Below are 16,301 nucleotides of genomic sequence, written 5' to 3'. Positions count from 1 at the left end.
AAAATGTTCATCATCGATAGCCATCAGGGAAATTCAAATCAAAACCACACTGAGATACCACCTTCACCAGTTACAATGGCAAAAATGGACAGGGAAAGAAACAACAAATGTTGGAGAGGTTGTGGAGAAAGGGGAACCCTCTTACACTGTTGGTGGGAATGCAAGTTGGTACAGCCTCTTTGGAAAACAGTGTGGAGGTTCCTCAGAAATTTAAAAATAGAGCTACCCTATGACCCAGCAATTGCACTACTGGGTATTTACCCCAAAGACACAGATGTAGTGAAAAGAAGGGCCATATGCACCCCAATGTTCATAGCAGCAATGTCCGCAATAGCCAAACTGTGGAAAGAGCCGAGATGCCCTTCAACAGATGAATGGATAAAGAAGATGTGGTCCATATATACAATGGAATATTACTCAGCCATCAGAAAGGATGAATACCCAACTTTTACATCAACATGGATGGGACTGGAGGAGATTATGCTAAGTGAAATTAGTCAAACAGAGAAAGTCAATTATCATATGGTTTCACTTATTTGTGGAACATAAGGAATAACATGGAGGACATTAGGAGAAGGAAGGGAAAGATGGCAGGGGAATTGGAGGGAGAGATGAACCATGAGAGACTATGGACCTGAGAAACAAACAGGGTTTTAGAGGGGAGGGAGGAGGGGGGATTGGTTAGCCCGGTGATGGGTATTAAGGAGGGCATGTACTGCATGGAGCACTGGGTGTTATACGAAAACAATGGATCGTGGATCACTACATCAAAAACTAATGATGTATTGTATGGTGACTAACATAATATAATAAAATTAAAAACTACAAAAAAAAAAAAAAAAGTCTTCCTGGAACACAGCCATGCCCCACCATTTACCTGTTTGTCTGTAGTTGCTTCTGTGCCCTAACAGCAAAGCTGAGTAATGGTACAGAGACTGTCGGTCCACAAAGCCTAAACTAATTACAGTCTGATCTTTTCAGAAAGTTTGCTAACCTCTGCTTTACATACCATGGGCCATTATGGGATAGAGATCAAAGGGCACCACTCCCTTGCTGGCCCAAGTGTACCTCACGTACCCGAGCGAGCACAGTTCGCATAGACTGGGAGGTAAATGGAAGCGTACAACACAGGAGTCCTGAGCAGAGTGGGTAGACAAGGAGAGTGACTTGTGGAGACAGGTGAGAGCTACCAGAAAAAGTTCCCTAGGAAATGCTTCCATGGTCTCTTTGCCTGAATGTCATTCGTACTAATGACATACACCAACCTGAAGGGTCTATCAAAAAGCTCATCCTGACAGAATGTGAGTGCCTTGGTAATGGACGACCTCTGACTTTACAATGAGATGTTGTTTGGGACCTACCAGGAGGGAAATCAACAATCGTAGCTGGTCATTTACTGAGCACCACTGCGGGCCAGGCACTGGCGTGCAAGTACGAAAGTGTGTTTAGCTGGACACAGCGGTATTTCCCTCTGGGAGATGCCAATGTGGAGACCACTGGAAGAGAGGGCTGGTGTACCTACTTGCTCTTTCATATCTTTGGAGTCTGAATCTTTATCCACTTCCTCATCGGCATCATCTTCAAAATCCTCTGTGTGGAGAAAAAGAAATAAAATGGATGAGGCTTCCCCTGTGCCTTGGATTTGGATTCTCACCACACAGTGGCTAATACCACTGAGTAAGTGGCTCATTATCAAGTGCACCATATCCCAACACACTCTGATACAAATCACATACACGGAGGCATGGGGAGCACTATATCATGAAGTCTAAATTGCCCCACGTCGAATGCAAAATGAGTGCAGAATAAAATGACGTACGAATACCATTCTGGGTTGCCCTGCCCAATTCACAACTATTTATGCAAACAACATTGCCAAAGTTTAGAGATCACATACAGGCAAAATTCACTATAACTCAGCACCTTGACTGACTCCCTAATTTTGGTAAGAAGGGACCACAGAAAGCATCCAGTACCACTATGGCAAGCTGATGCTTATGGAAAATCTGTTCCATGGAAGGAGGGCAGGGTTGAAAGGCACTAGAATCTTTCAACACCAAAATCTTCACAGAGATTGAATAATCATACTTTCATGCATTTAATGTCACTAGCATGGGTTGTAAATAGCCCAAGTTTTATTTCAAGTTCTTCCTTAAGGCAAATTAATTCCAGAGCCAGTCAGTACAGTAGAGCCTCCATCATGGGACTGCAAATACGTTTTTTTTTAAAATTAGCCGAGATGACCATACAGGCATTCAACAACCACCGGGCAAAATGGCAACAGTTAATAATTAAGAACAAAGTAAGTGAGCTTAGTATCTGTCCATTCTGTCTATGAAAAGCTTGCTTTTCCATACATTTTTCTAATTAGCTTCTTGGACATTTACGGTGAGCCTGTAAGAGCATTGATTCTACTTTCATCCACATCCCTTGGAAATACCGCCAACATGCACAACTCACCGTACAGCTCATCATTACCCACTGACTTTACCTTCGGCTAGAACACACGGAGGTTCGGAGGGGATGCTCCCAGGGACCGGGAAGGCATAAGCACTGCTGGGTGTGACCAGGGGAAGCGGGCTCTTTGGGTAACACTGTCTAAGGATCTGAATTACGATGGAGATGACAGGCTCCAAGATTTTGTCGTCCAGGCAGTTCTGAACAAAGAGAAGACCCTGTCAGACGCTCACACCTCACACAGGGTGCCCTTTGTTAGATCAGCAGTTCAGGTAATGAATTACACCCATGGACAGTAAACATCCTTTTTTTTTTTAAGATTTTATTTATTTATTTGAGAGAGAGAGAATGAGAGAGAGCAAGCACATGAGGGGGGGAGGGTCAGAGGGAGAAGCAGACTCCCTGCTGAGCAGGGAGCCCGATGCGGGACTCGATCCCGGGACTCCAGGATCATGACCTGAGCCGAAGGCAGTCGCTTAACCAACTGAGCCACCCAGGCGCCCGACAGTAAACATCCTTAATGGAGAATGTCTACTTGGAACATTCTAATGGAGAATTGTGTCTAATGTAGAATCGGCTTTGGCCCAGGGCATAATCTGTATTTTTATTTTTATTTCTTTTTCACAGCTCATATGTGATTGGAAGGAATTTGGTCTGAAGAGACTTAAAAGTCTTTCAGGGGACACTGTGGCTAAGGGAAGACATTGTCCAGGAGTGCCAGGGGAAGAGGAGGGGAGTATCTTCCTTCTGCCATCCAAGTGTCATTGTGAATTATTGCCTAAATTAGAGAATGAGTAGCCGAATTGATGGAAGCCTTACTTTTCTGTTTCAGCCAGTATCTGAATAGAAAACCATAAAGGAAAAAAGATAAAATATGAAATCAGAAAAAAAAAAGACTAAGTGAATCCCAAGTACCTAAATTAAATAACATGCCTGTTCTCAGAGCCCACAGTGTTGATCTCTCTTGGTACCTACCCAAAGCAAAGAAAAATTGGGTTTGCAGATGTAACATTTTGATACTGATGCAACCTGACAAGACCCTTCTTTTCAGACACTTTGAAAAATGCAAAAACAAGTTTACTAAATTAAGAGCGAGTGTTGGTAGTAAGTTGGTAACTCTTTGGCAAAAAAATAGGCCATTTTCTTCAGACTCTTAGTAAATGCTTTGTCTACTGACTACGTACAGAAAGTTGACAAGTGTGAGCTTCCAACCTGATATTCCTAAGGGGTTCCATGGGAGCTCTAAGGCCAACAAGTCATAGTAGTAGAATGGAGGATGCTGAGCACCTGCCACAGGGCAGAGGGACGTGATGACACTGGGCTGTGGTATCTCCAGGCCCACATCATAGGCAGCTTCACATAAAAAAAAAACATGGAGAGGGCGCCTGGGTGGCTCAGTCGGTTGGGCGACTGCCTTCGGCTCAGGTCATGATCCTGGAGTCCCAGGATCGAGTCCCGCATCGGGCTTCCTGCTCGGCAGGGAGCCTGCTTCTCCCTCGGACCCTCCCCCCTCTCATGTGCTCTCTGTATCTCTCATTCTCTCTGTCTCAAATAAATAAATAAAATCTTTAAAAAAAAAAAAAATGGAGAAAAAATTTAAACTTTTAGCCATGAATTCAAACTATCCAAATGATTGAAAAAACAAAGAAAAAAAAAAACAAAACAGTAAGCTCAACGTTCAAACCAGGAATGTTTTAACACAATCAAAAATGCTATTTCCCCTTCGGTGTGCTCAAATGGTACCCCCGTCAGGTGTCCTGAACCCACAGCAGGAAACATCCTCCATGGAAAATGAATCAGTCAAGGCTACCTCATCCCTGAGACTGGTCAAATGATTTTTAGTGCTTAGTGAAAAGCATCAGTACTGGAAAAAGCAAGAACTAATAAGCATGGGGGAGGGAGAGAGGGAGGGTAGATGGCTCATCACAGGTCAGGCTCTGAGCTTCATTCTTAGGAGGCACAGAGCCAAGGACAAACCAGGGGACTCTCAAAATTACCAAGCATTTTGGAAGCCAGCTGTGTCTGTGATTGTCACTGGTATTGTTATTGATGAATGTGACAATAATCCTGTGTTTTATTTTGCATGGGATGGTGCAGGTGAAAAGTCAGAGGAAGGATGGAGGGAAGCTCACCTGCCCTGATAGGTTGGGCCACACCATGAATCTGGGGGATAACAGGATATTAAAATCAACGGAAACCAAGGCATTAGGGTTATAGTGAATTACTGCCTAAATCAGGTTGGTAGGAAACAGTGTAGTAGACACAGTCCATGGAAAACATTTATGAATTTTAGAATGATCCTTGCTTCCAAAGGCATCTGCCAAGGTTTCCCTAGCGTAGACAGGTACTGTGCCAGGCCGGGAGGTGGAGCATGGGAGGCACTCCGGATGCAAAATTTAAAGGGGCCTCAATCTCAGCCTCCTGCTATCACAGGATTAGCACTTACGCTGTGCATCAAAGATGACAAGACCCCAAGAAATAGGATCCCTGTGAACAACTGTCTCAGAACTGGGGGCAAAGGTGAAAATTTCTGGCTCACTTTCCCCATCACTTCCAATAATACACCTGTTACTTGGAAAAGATGATGAAATATGACAGTGCTTAACATATTCAATTCACACTTAACGTCTTTGAATTAGCTTTGGAATAATAAATACACTACTTCTGTGAGACACGGGCAAGCGAGAGGAAAGTAGCTCCTCCTTATCTGCGGGTTCGCTTTTCCCAGATTTCAGGTGCCCATGGTCAACAACAGCCTGGAAGCAGATGATGCTCCTTCTGCAGTACCGTCAGAAGGTCGATAGCCTAATCCTACGTCCCAATGCCTCACTTCCTCTCATCATGTAGGCTGTTTATCAATCTCATATCATCACAAGAAGAGTGAGGACAGCACAGTAAGGTATTTCGAGAGGGAGGGACCACATTCCCATAATTTTTATAACAGCATATTGTTATAATTGTTCTATTTTATAATTGTTGTTGCTGGTAATCTCTTGCTGTGCCTAATTTATAAATTAAATTTTATCACGGGCATGATTGCATAGGAAAAAAACAGAGCGAATATGGGTTTGGTACTCTCCGCACTTTCAGGCATCCGCTGGGGGTCTTGGAAGGTACCCCTCTGGAGGGGGGTGGGGGGCTACTGTACAGCACTCAGCTCAGATCCTGGAGCAAAACCACCTGAATTCAAATCCCAGGCTGATGATCACTAACGGCATAACCCTGGCAAGTTGCTACACCTCTCTGTGCTATGGTTTCCTCATCTAGAAAGCGGACATAGTAACAGAACCTCTCTCATAAGGATGTGTGTGAATCAGAGTTACAATAGGCGAAGAGCCTACACAATACTACACACTCAGGAAGTGTTCGCTAGCGGGATGTCAGCAGGCATCACGAAGCTCATAAAATCTCCTAAGAATCCGAAAGGAGATCCCAGAAGGCCACTGCTACTCAGCACAGAGCCCTAGTAATAACCTTCACGATAAGAAAATGAGACACTTCAGTGGAAAAGTCCAGGAATCCTGGATGTAAGTTCCAGTTCTCCTCCCAACTAGCCAAAGCCGTCTGTGTCTCTGCCTGAGCTCCCATGGGCTAACCCCCTCCTTCCCCCGACCTCTCCCTCCTTCCTCCTGTGCCCTCGGATGCCCTCCTGTCAAATGGCAGCCAGAATGGTCCTTTAAGGTCATAAACCAGTTTAATGGGTATAGAGTTTCGGCTTTGCAAGATGGAAAGAATTCTAGAGATCGGTTATACAACACTGTGGATGCACTTAATACGACCAAACTGTACACTGTAAAATGGCCAGAATGGCCAACCTTTACATTGTATAAATTTTATCACAATTAAAAAAACAAAAAGCATACATCGTATCAGGTCTCTCCCCTGCTTCAAACCTGATAGAAATAAAATCTGAATTTCTTTTCCTGGTCTAGAAAGTTCTTCCCTCCTCTTTTTCCTCCCTTTCTCCTTCCCCCTCTCCTTCCCTCTCCTCCTCCTCCTCCTGATTCTGTTCCTTCCTTATCTTTCACTGTTATGGGCATCACCTGCATCATCATCATTATAATTTGCAAACAGCCACCAAAATGACATCACTAGATCCCAGGTTCCCGTGTTGGCCATCCAAGGACTTCTGCCTTCTCTGGCAGAAGAGGGGGAGGGCTGATGGGCAGCTCAAACCAGCACAGCTACAGCCCAGTTGCTGGAGGCTCCCTAGGCTAGAGCAGCCTGGCACACAGGGCCAGTCCGGCCTCCACTCACATCCTGTCCACTCCCAGCAGAAACTGGAGGCTGGGAGCGTGCTGTGAATTCATTTACTGAACAGCTGAGGTCTTCACCAACTTGCTGAGAAACTGCTTTTAAAATCTGCTTGCAGGGGCACAGGGGTGGCTCAGCCGGTTAAGTGTCTGACTCTTGATTTCAGCTCAGGTCATTATCTCAGGCTCGTAAGATCGAGCCCCTGGGTTGAGCTCCACGTTGGACGCCACGGTCAGGGTGGAGTCTGCTGAAGATCCTCTCCCTCCCTCTCTCTCTGCCCCTCCCCCCAATCCCGTGTGAGCACGCATGCATGTGCTCTCTCACACGCTCTCTTTCTAAATAAGTAAAATCTTTTTCTTGTAAAATCTTTTAAAATAAATAAAATAATAAAATAAAATAAAATCCTCTTTGCAGAACCAGACTCCTAACTGTAGAGAACACACTGCGGGTCACCAGAGGGGACGTGGGTGGGGCATGGGGAAACAGGTGATGGGGATTAAGGAGTGCACACGTGATGAGCACCGGGTGATGTATGGAAGTGTGGGATCACTATATTGTACACCTGAAACCAATATTATACTGTATGTTAACTAATTGGAATTGAAATAAAGAATTAAAAAAAAAAGATGAAAGGAAAAAAATTAAAAGGAGGCCATTAGGGTGGGCCCTAGTCCCATATGACTGGTGTCCTTGTAAAAAGGGACATTTGGACACAGACATGCACACAGGGAGAACATCCTACAAAGATGGAGGCAGAGATGAGGGCATGCTTCGACAGGCCAAGGGGCACCAGCCCTGCCGCCACCTGGATTTGGGACTTCTGACCCCCAGGACTGGGAGAGAATGAATCTCTGCGGTTTGTGGTGCTTTGTTATGGCAGCCCCAGGAGACCCCTACGGGGAGGTTCCTCGCGCCACTCTTGGCTGTGACAATTCCCTAGAAAGACTCAGAACTCACTCAAAACTGTTGGACTTGCAATTATGGTTTCCAGGATATTATTATGTCATTAACATGACAGATTAAGATCAGCCGAAGAGTGAGGCCCGCAGGGCAGAGTGCGGCTGTCTCAGGCCACTCAGGTGGCTCCAGACGGACACCGCAGACCCAGGGGCTGATAAACAACACACATTTGTTTCTCACACTTCTGGAGGCTGGAGGTCTAGGTTCAGGCACCAGCAGGTTCCCTGTCTGGGGAGAACCTGCCTCCTGGTTCACAGATGGCCATGTCCTCACATGCAGCAAGGACCAGGGAGCTCTCTGGGGCCTCTCTGAATAAGGGCACACATCCCATTCCCAGAGGCTGCACCCTCATGACCTAATCCCCTCCCAAAGGCCCCACCTCCCATGCCATCACTTTGGGCAGCAGGGTTTCAGCATAGGGATTTGGGGGACACAGACATTAGTCTACAGCACCAGGAGAAACATTAAACATGAGATAGACAGATATTTTATATACATCCTGTTTCCAGGCTCACAGGCCCTTTCAAGTCTGTGCTTCACTTGCTACTTTCTCTACCCTCTCCCTCGCATGGATATGTACTTCTGGGATCACAGTCTTCTTCCTTTTTTGCCCTTTTAATTCTTCCTAACACAGAGCAGATAAACAGCCAAAGAAGGCAGAGGGCAGAGGATTTGGCTGGAACTCACAAGCTGGCATGGGGGGCTGCTAGGCATCAGCAGTGGGTGGGGGTGTTTCACTCGAGATTTGGGGGGACACAAGCTTACAAAGTATGGTGACGCTTGGAGAAATTCCAAGCACTGCTTCACCCAGAGAAACAGAATGTTCAGTGCATCTCTTTCATGACGGAGAGGCTCCAAAAGCTGTGCTGATGGAGAGAAACCCACAGGTGATAGCAGACAGAAAATCAGATATTGTTTGCAGCCCAGTACAATGTTATTGTTCAGATGCAGGGGGGAGGGGGATTCTGTTTTAATAGGAAAAGTCTACAGATACCATGGTTGGAAGACAGCACACTCATTGACTGCTTCATTGTCTCAGATATACACAGGTATAGAAAAAGTGGACAGTGTCCCGAGGGGAGCAAGGAGACTGAGGAAGGGGGTGCAGAGAAGACAAGCTAATGTGAAGACAGCAGGGAGCGTGATGCGCATCAAGTATGGCTGCCATTGCCCCAGGAGAAAGGGAGTGAGCAGATGACAGATATTTGGGAAGCCTTCACCTCCTCCATAGAGTGGCTGTATGTAGCCTCGCACTACGGTGTTTAAATTAGTCCTAATCAACTGCAATTAAGGACTCTGCTGTTAGGGTTGCAATCCGGGAAACTGGAAACTACATATCCCACTGGGGTACAGAGAAGTAACAGCCCTTGCAGGTGCTCCCTCTGGGGAGCTGGGATGCTGCTCCTCTTGAACTTGGCATGACCGGCTTTTTCAATAATTCAGGTCTCAGCTTAGGTGTCACCTGCTCAGAGAAGACTCAACCTCTCCAGCAGAACATGCTCTCCCTCCACCTGTGGGAGTCACCATGGACGGCCTGTCTTGATTGATGTCAGGGAGCAATATGAAATGACCTCCCTCGCTGAACTTTTTGCTCCCTTAGTGTCTGACTCTCCTGCTAGAATGTTTACCCCACAAGATCAGGGGTCTTGCCTGTCGTATTCACCTCCAGATTCCACAGTGCTCATTATTCCAGTAACTGCTCATGCTCATAAAGCAGCCAAGTCATGGCAAGCACTCCATTAAATACGAGACATCTCTACGTTAACGTATTTAGGCCATGCCACAAGCTAGGTTTTATTATTTCCCTCTTTTCAAAAAAAGAAGAAACTTGAGACCCAGGGGGTCTCAAAGTTTCCCAAGTGTAAGTGCTAGGGCTGGGATGTGAACCCTCCTAACCACTGCACCACACAGTGTAGCCAATAAACACATAATCGAATGAATGAACCCATCACTGCGTGAGTGAACAAACGAATGAGGGTTTGAATCCAGAACCTCTGCTCATTGCAGGCAGCAAGAAATATACTGAGGTCCTCACAGCTCTGTTCATCAGGAACCATCCAGGTGTCATCCAGCTGCAGAGGTAACCCCAGGGTTAATTACCTGGGTGGTGCTGAAGAGGATCTCCATGCCCTGGGCTGCCAGGAAGGCCTCCCTGCCAGACCGGAGGTTGGCAATGTGCTTGAGGCTGAGCAGGAGCGCCCGGCGGATCAGCACGTAGGTATTGGCGACGTCTTGGTGGTGCCAGTCTTGATGCAGCCAGAGCAAGCTGGTGACGTAGCCTCTGTTCACAGCCCTGCGGCTGTTAGACTCTGAAACCAATGGAAGAAGGGATGTCAATCAAGGGCTCTCCCGGCCACACCTGCCTGAGGATGTCCGGTGTATGTCCCTCAAGGTACTTATTATAAACAGACTAACAACAACTTTCCATTGGAGAAAACTGGCAGACATCACCTTAACCAAGTGATCAAAGTGAACATCACCTTGTATGTTACCAATGAGAAGGACACAGCATCACTTCTATAGTCTCCATGCCCAAAATGCACAGTCCGAATTTAACCATGAGGAAAATCAGCAAACCCAAAATGAGGGGCATTCTACCAATCATCTGACTGATACTCTTCAAAAATGTCAAGGTAAGGCAAAAAAAAAAAAAAAAAAAGGAGGGGAAGGAGAGAGGAGAGGAGGAGGGGAGGGGAAGAGGAGGAAGAGGAGGGGGAAGGAGGGAAGGGAAGGGAAGGAGGGAGCTAAAGGATTTATATAACATGTAAGTACAATAGAGAATTGTAATTTAGATCCTGAGCCGAAAACAATTTTTGTCCTTTGCTACAAAAGGCATTAGTGAGGCAGTCAGTAAAATTTGAATAAGGTCTATAAATTAACTAGTAGTATTATATCAATGTATATTAAATTTTGGTAAACTGTGCTTATGTAAAAGAAAATCCTTATGTTTAGGGAATTCACAACTGGAGTACATGAATGTCTGTAACTTACCCTTAAAAAGTTCAGAAAAAAATTATAATAGTGTTGGGGGGCAAGGTTGAAAGAGTGAATGAGAGAGAGAGAGAGACATTTCTGCCAGATCTCCATTCTTCTTTGCTAAATCTCAGCAGTCTTAGGGTATAGTCACTGGGTTGAGTAAATTACAAGACTTCGTTTGGGAAGAAGACACTGAATGAGACATGATGGCTGAAAGACTGTCACGTGTCACAGACGTGTTGCATGTTTTTCCTAGAGTGCGTGGAAGCCAGCTTCTGGATAATCAAGGTCTGGCTCAGCCCCAGAAAGGAATTCCTCGTAGTCAAGGCTCCCCAACAAGAGGATGGATTCCTTGTGGTAGTGGATAGCCGGACACTGACAATGTTCAGATGGCGGCTGGAAGTCCACCCAGTGGGGATGCGGTATGGGGTTTTCTTCTATCTGATGGGGAAACGTAACAGAGGGCTTTCATGGTGCCCTTTAGTACCGCAATTTTTCTTTGATAACTGAAGGATCCTGGTGGAGACCTCCCATGAGACACACATCCTATGGGGTAAGTGCATGATACCCTGATTTTCCCAAGATATACTTTAAATTCTCTTTGAGGACACACAGAGGCAAGAATAGTCCAAGATACTTCTCTCAGCACTTAACACATGCTCCTTTCCAGTATAACCTCCTCGCCTGGGCTACTGGCTTGGTGGACAAGTGTGTCCCTGCCCAGATCTCTCCAGCAGGTGGCTGGTCACTTCAACTCCTGTGAGTAAAGTGCACCACAAGACTGCAACCAGCTGACTTGCAGCACAAATGCCCAAATATCGCAGCTCTGTTCTCACTAGTGCATTCCTCCATTACCCAAATCGTTCACTCTGGCTTATAAGACGATATAGGCCTCTGGCCGAGTGCATACATGAGAGAGATCCCCCAAGCTGTAATTGGAGAAGCAAAATTTCAGCTCAAAGTCAGATTTTTCCCTAAGACCATGTAAGTGCACATAAGTGAAAAAAATAACATAAAAATGCAGTGCTTTATTCTAGAGGGGTTTTCTCGTATTAAAGGAATTTTTTTTTCTGCGGGTTTGTCAAATTCTCAATTGTCAGGCTTGGCTGAGCCCCACTGAGATTTTTGACCCATTTGTACAGTTGGTTTTTTTTTTTTTTTTTTCAGTTTTACAACATTTCATTCAGCCATGACCCTAAACTGAGAGTGATGAGCTTTATTTGCACGCTGATGTGTTTGTGGAAGGTTTAAATCTCCTTCATTACCTCCTTTACTGAATTATTCTTTTGCATCAAAAATATTTCTCTCCTTGGCTAGTCCCAGCCACAAAGCACCAGAGTTCTTCACTGCTTAAATGAGGTTCCAGCCTATCCAATATCTGATGTTTAAAAGAAAATTGGGGATTAAGTAGGAGGTATTAGAGTATCCCCTGCTGGAAAGATGCCAGAATGTGAAAAATAGTGCACAAAGGCCCTGTGGGCAGGGAGAGGTTAAGGACTTTTGTCTTTTATCTATTTTAAGAGTAGGAGACTAATAACGTGTTATCTTAATGACCTTTATCCCCTACTCTCTTGGGGGGTGGGGGGGGTGGGGATAATGGAAAAAAATCTTTAATTGTCTCAGAAAAATCCCTTATGAAATCCTAATGATTTTATTCATGATTTCCTGTTAATCCTCAACAAGCTGCCATGTTTACTAACATCTAAAATGGCTACACCTCCTTCCCCACTGACCCTACATCAGTCAATCTTTCTCTGAGAATGGCTTGCAGAATTTTGCAAAAGTCAATACGCATCTGAAAAAAACCGACAAGAGGAGATTCAGCAAACTGAGAAAGAGCAAATGTGGAGAAGAGCCAAAGAATGAAATGAGGGTCACTGAGATCAGCAATGTGCAGGAGTTCTAGATGATGTGAGAGGGAAACAACACTTCTCTGAGGGTGGCCAGATAGCCAGGAGAAAATGTTCTGGGTGAGCTCAGGATTTGGAGCAGGAGAGGGCTCCTGGTCCCCTGACCCTCTTCAAAACAGATCAGCTGCACTTAAGTCTGTTTATATATAAACGGATTCCTCCTAAGGTTTTCTTGGAAAAAAATTCCTGCTCCTTAATTTTTTTTTTTTAATTTCCCAGTAGATTGGTTTATCTTAACTAGTAGGAGGATGGGGGTAGGATGGACAGACAGGCGTTCTGAGTTTAACATCTCACTCCACACTCCCACCCTGTCTCAAACGCACCCTCAGTGCCCTTCTCCATCCTGCTGAAGGTCATTCCTGGTCACTTTTCCACTGGCAAATCCACAGACTCAACCTTGACCTTCCCTCCAATTCATCCTTTTATATTCTACTACCTCTGCGTCCCCAGATTATATCCTCCAGAATGAGGTCTTCTCTGTAGCTAATTATCAGTCTGAAATGTAACCTAGTGATATCCTTATTTTGACCCCAGGTATTCCTTCTCTGAGGTTCAAATGTTGTTTTTGTTTTCGTTTTTTTTTTAGTGCAGACCCCATTGATGCAGCAGATTTTTACACTCAGGTAAAAAGAAAATAATAAATAACTAGAAGGGACTATGCCAAGATAGCACAAGTACTTAAGGGGGAGGAAGAGAGTGAGGATTCTATTTGCTTTAGACTTTTTAGATTTGATTTAGGCTTTTCTATAGTCCTTATTCCCCACATACTCTACAATGAACTCTGCTAATCAGGAGGGGGTAAAAAAAAATGTTACCTTCTGACAGGAGGTCCATAGACTGTTGGTTGTGCCATGTCATAAATGCCTGTGGGCAGGGCCAATGGTCCCCAGGTTGCCATAGCAACCAACACACCTTTTTCAGCCTTACCCCCTTCCCTTCAAAAGTGAATTACTTGCCTACTAACCCCCTGAAGGCATTTGAGATCCCAGTCATCTCTATAAAGATGTTTGCCTTTTTTAAAGAGGAAAGTGTAGACGCCTTCAAGACTCAAAGATGGAATTTCTCCTGGGGAATATTCAGCCCCATGACGGGCTGGTGGAGAAATGCTCCGTGACCCAGATTATTACACCTGCCAGCAACCCACTCCTCTGGCAAAACTAAAGGAAATTTCATCTCTGCTCTTCATTTACCATATCTGGGGATTTCATCAGCCCGTTGAGGGTGAAGTGATGACTTCACAGTGACCGAATGGGCACCTGCAGCAGAGCAATGAGCTGAACAAATGAACAGCCACGGATCTCAAACGAGACGGACAAATTAGTGCAGACTCTAAACTCATCTTTCCTGTAGTCACGCATACACCTGCATGGCCTGGCTGGGCCTGCTGTCAGCTGTCTTTTGGGACTCCTTGTACCCAGCCAGGTGCTCCACCGCTTTCTAGCTGTGTGGCCTTGGACATGTCAGTTCACGGTTCTATCACTAAGTCTTTATCTGAATGACAAAACTAATAATATCCCTGCCTAGGAAGTTGTTGAGAAAATTAAATGAGATAATACATGTAACGTTGATGGCTCAATGCCTGGTGCATAATCAGCGTTCAATACCTGTTGCCTATTATGACTGTCCTCATCAACATGATAAGCAAAATCCATTTATTATTCCAACTCCCCCCCCTATTGTTACGGACAACAGAGTGCCAAAGGCTCAGGATGTGAACATATTCTTTTTGGCAGCCTCATTCAAGAACAGGAGCTCCAGGGTCACATAGCTGTTGATGTGAATCTGGGCTCTACCAGTTACTAGCTGTGTAACCTTCGTTAAGCTGATTAGCCAGCCTGAACTAGATGTCCATCATCTGCAAAGACTAAAGCAAGATGAAAAAAAGATTAATTACAACATCAGCCTCACAAGTCTATTATAGGGAATGAATGCAAAGCATAACACCTGGCACAGAGCATGTGCTCAGTAGATGATAACCCCCCCCCCCCATAAGGATGACATCAAACTTCACGTACCTTTTACCAGTGACAATTGCCCATGGAAAAGTTCCTAAAAAAGTAAAATGTATCCAAGTTTCTTCAATCTCCATGTAATGACTTCTCACCCCAAATATCTACCAGCTTTACACTGTTGCCCATCTGTCCTTAGACATTCCGATACAGACACCCTGAGGGTCACACCTCCCAGGTGTCCCATACAGAAAAGCCCATACTGCAGACCTTTATTGTTCCCCTCTCTGGCAAAAGTTACCTCAACTGGGTCCAATTACACCAACACTTTTCTAGAGGACTGGTTAGTGTTCTAAGATCCTCTTAATTGAGAATGATCAAGAGGTTACTAGCCCACCCTTGCCTTGGATAAGGCATACATGAGTAAGAACCAGCACAAGGATTCCAGGCTCCTATCACTCTTGAGAACAAAAATCTTCTTCAGCCACACAGCAGACTCTGACATTACCGTCTCAAAAAATTCTTGCCCAGGGAAATTAAATAGCTTTATCACTTCTTTCAGGAACTTCATGAAAATCCCATTCATACAAACTATTGACAATTCAGCTAGTCCTTTTCAGGATAGTGGCTCCTTCTGGGAGCAGAAGACCACTTAACTGGGCTGACCAAACTCCCATCTACTCGTCAGGGTTTGCTTTCAAACCCTCTCTGCACTGTTTCCCCCAACCCTGAGCAATTCCATCACAGACACTGCCTATCTCCATCAGGAATCCACAATGAAAGATCCACTTTGAACGCGGCACTCCCATTCTATAATAACCACCTGAGAACACCACCTTTGAAGACATTATTAAAATTTGAGGTACTGACGGCCAATACACTTGCCTTTGCAACACATTTCTTTTGTGGTCTTCTCAGCGAGTCAATTTAGGAGATATTTCTGGACAAAGCAGGCTTTTACCAAGACTTATAAATCATATTATATGAACAATGCCCTGCCTACTTTGCCATTATAACACCAGTTACAATTATGGAGTATTTATATACTGAATGTTTTCTATGTGCTCAGTAGTGGGCTAATCATTTTAAATGATTATCTCATTTATCTCATGAAAATGCTTTGAGATAAACATTATTTTCCTCCTTTTACAGATGAAGGCGCAGATGCTAAGAGGAGTCAGACAACGTACTGAAGCCCTTAGAGCTTACAAATGACCTCTCCACGATTCCAATGGGGCTCTCCATCTGCCTCCAAAGCTTACATCCCAGACTGTTACTCCCAAAGCTTTTGATGATGAATTGATGATAGTTTACATTTCTTCGTGCCCAGAAGAAGCCCTGTACCTATGACCAGAATAACCAACTTCCTGAGGAAGGTTTCTAAAAGGTTACTGAGGTAAAGCCATTTGAACACCTGAAGCCTGAGGTGCTTGAGGGGAGTGGCTTTCGGCCGATGTTACCTTGGCTCAGCCCCTCCACCTGGCCCTCCGCCCCCATCTTCTCTGTTCCCTCCTGTGCCCTGAAATTAGGGACAGAGTTGATTTTTACTAGGAGACTTGACAAGATTTAAAGGCCCCCAGGAAGTGGCCCACAGTTCTTCAGGTCACTGGAGGAGATGTTTGGGAGTTTTCCTGTCACTCAGCCAGTGACTCCATGAGACCAGCCCCAAAGTCAGGCCTGGACACGAGTGCGATGCCGCTGGGCAGGAGAGACTGAGGCAGCTGTCCCCGGCTCCTGCCTCACGAGGGAGGAGCCGCCATCCATGTGCTGAGACATAACTAATCTTAATGTCATT

At 45.1% G+C, this 16,301-nt stretch overlaps 1 protein-coding gene across 1 annotated transcript in view; it reads right to left on the bottom strand.

Annotated features, from left to right (window-relative positions):
- The window catches only part of AGBL1 (AGBL carboxypeptidase 1), a 738,230-nt gene that overhangs the window by 626,608 nt on the left and 95,321 nt on the right, over positions 1 to 16,301 (bottom strand). The window contains exons 6-8 of the mRNA XM_021680442.2: positions 9,772 to 9,980; positions 2,492 to 2,657; positions 1,523 to 1,590 (exon numbers count right to left, since the gene is read on the bottom strand). Of these exons, the coding sequence (XP_021536117.2) occupies positions 1,523 to 1,590; positions 2,492 to 2,657; positions 9,772 to 9,980 (443 nt within the window). The remainder of the gene's footprint in view (positions 1 to 1,522; positions 1,591 to 2,491; positions 2,658 to 9,771; positions 9,981 to 16,301) is intronic.

This window comes from Neomonachus schauinslandi, chromosome 9 (genome assembly GCF_002201575.2).
Source record: "Neomonachus schauinslandi chromosome 9, ASM220157v2, whole genome shotgun sequence".
In the NCBI taxonomy this organism is placed as follows: Eukaryota; Metazoa; Chordata; class Mammalia; order Carnivora; family Phocidae; genus Neomonachus; species Neomonachus schauinslandi.
Note: the sequence above shows the minus strand (reverse complement) of the source record. Positions and strands in the feature narration are given on the sequence as shown.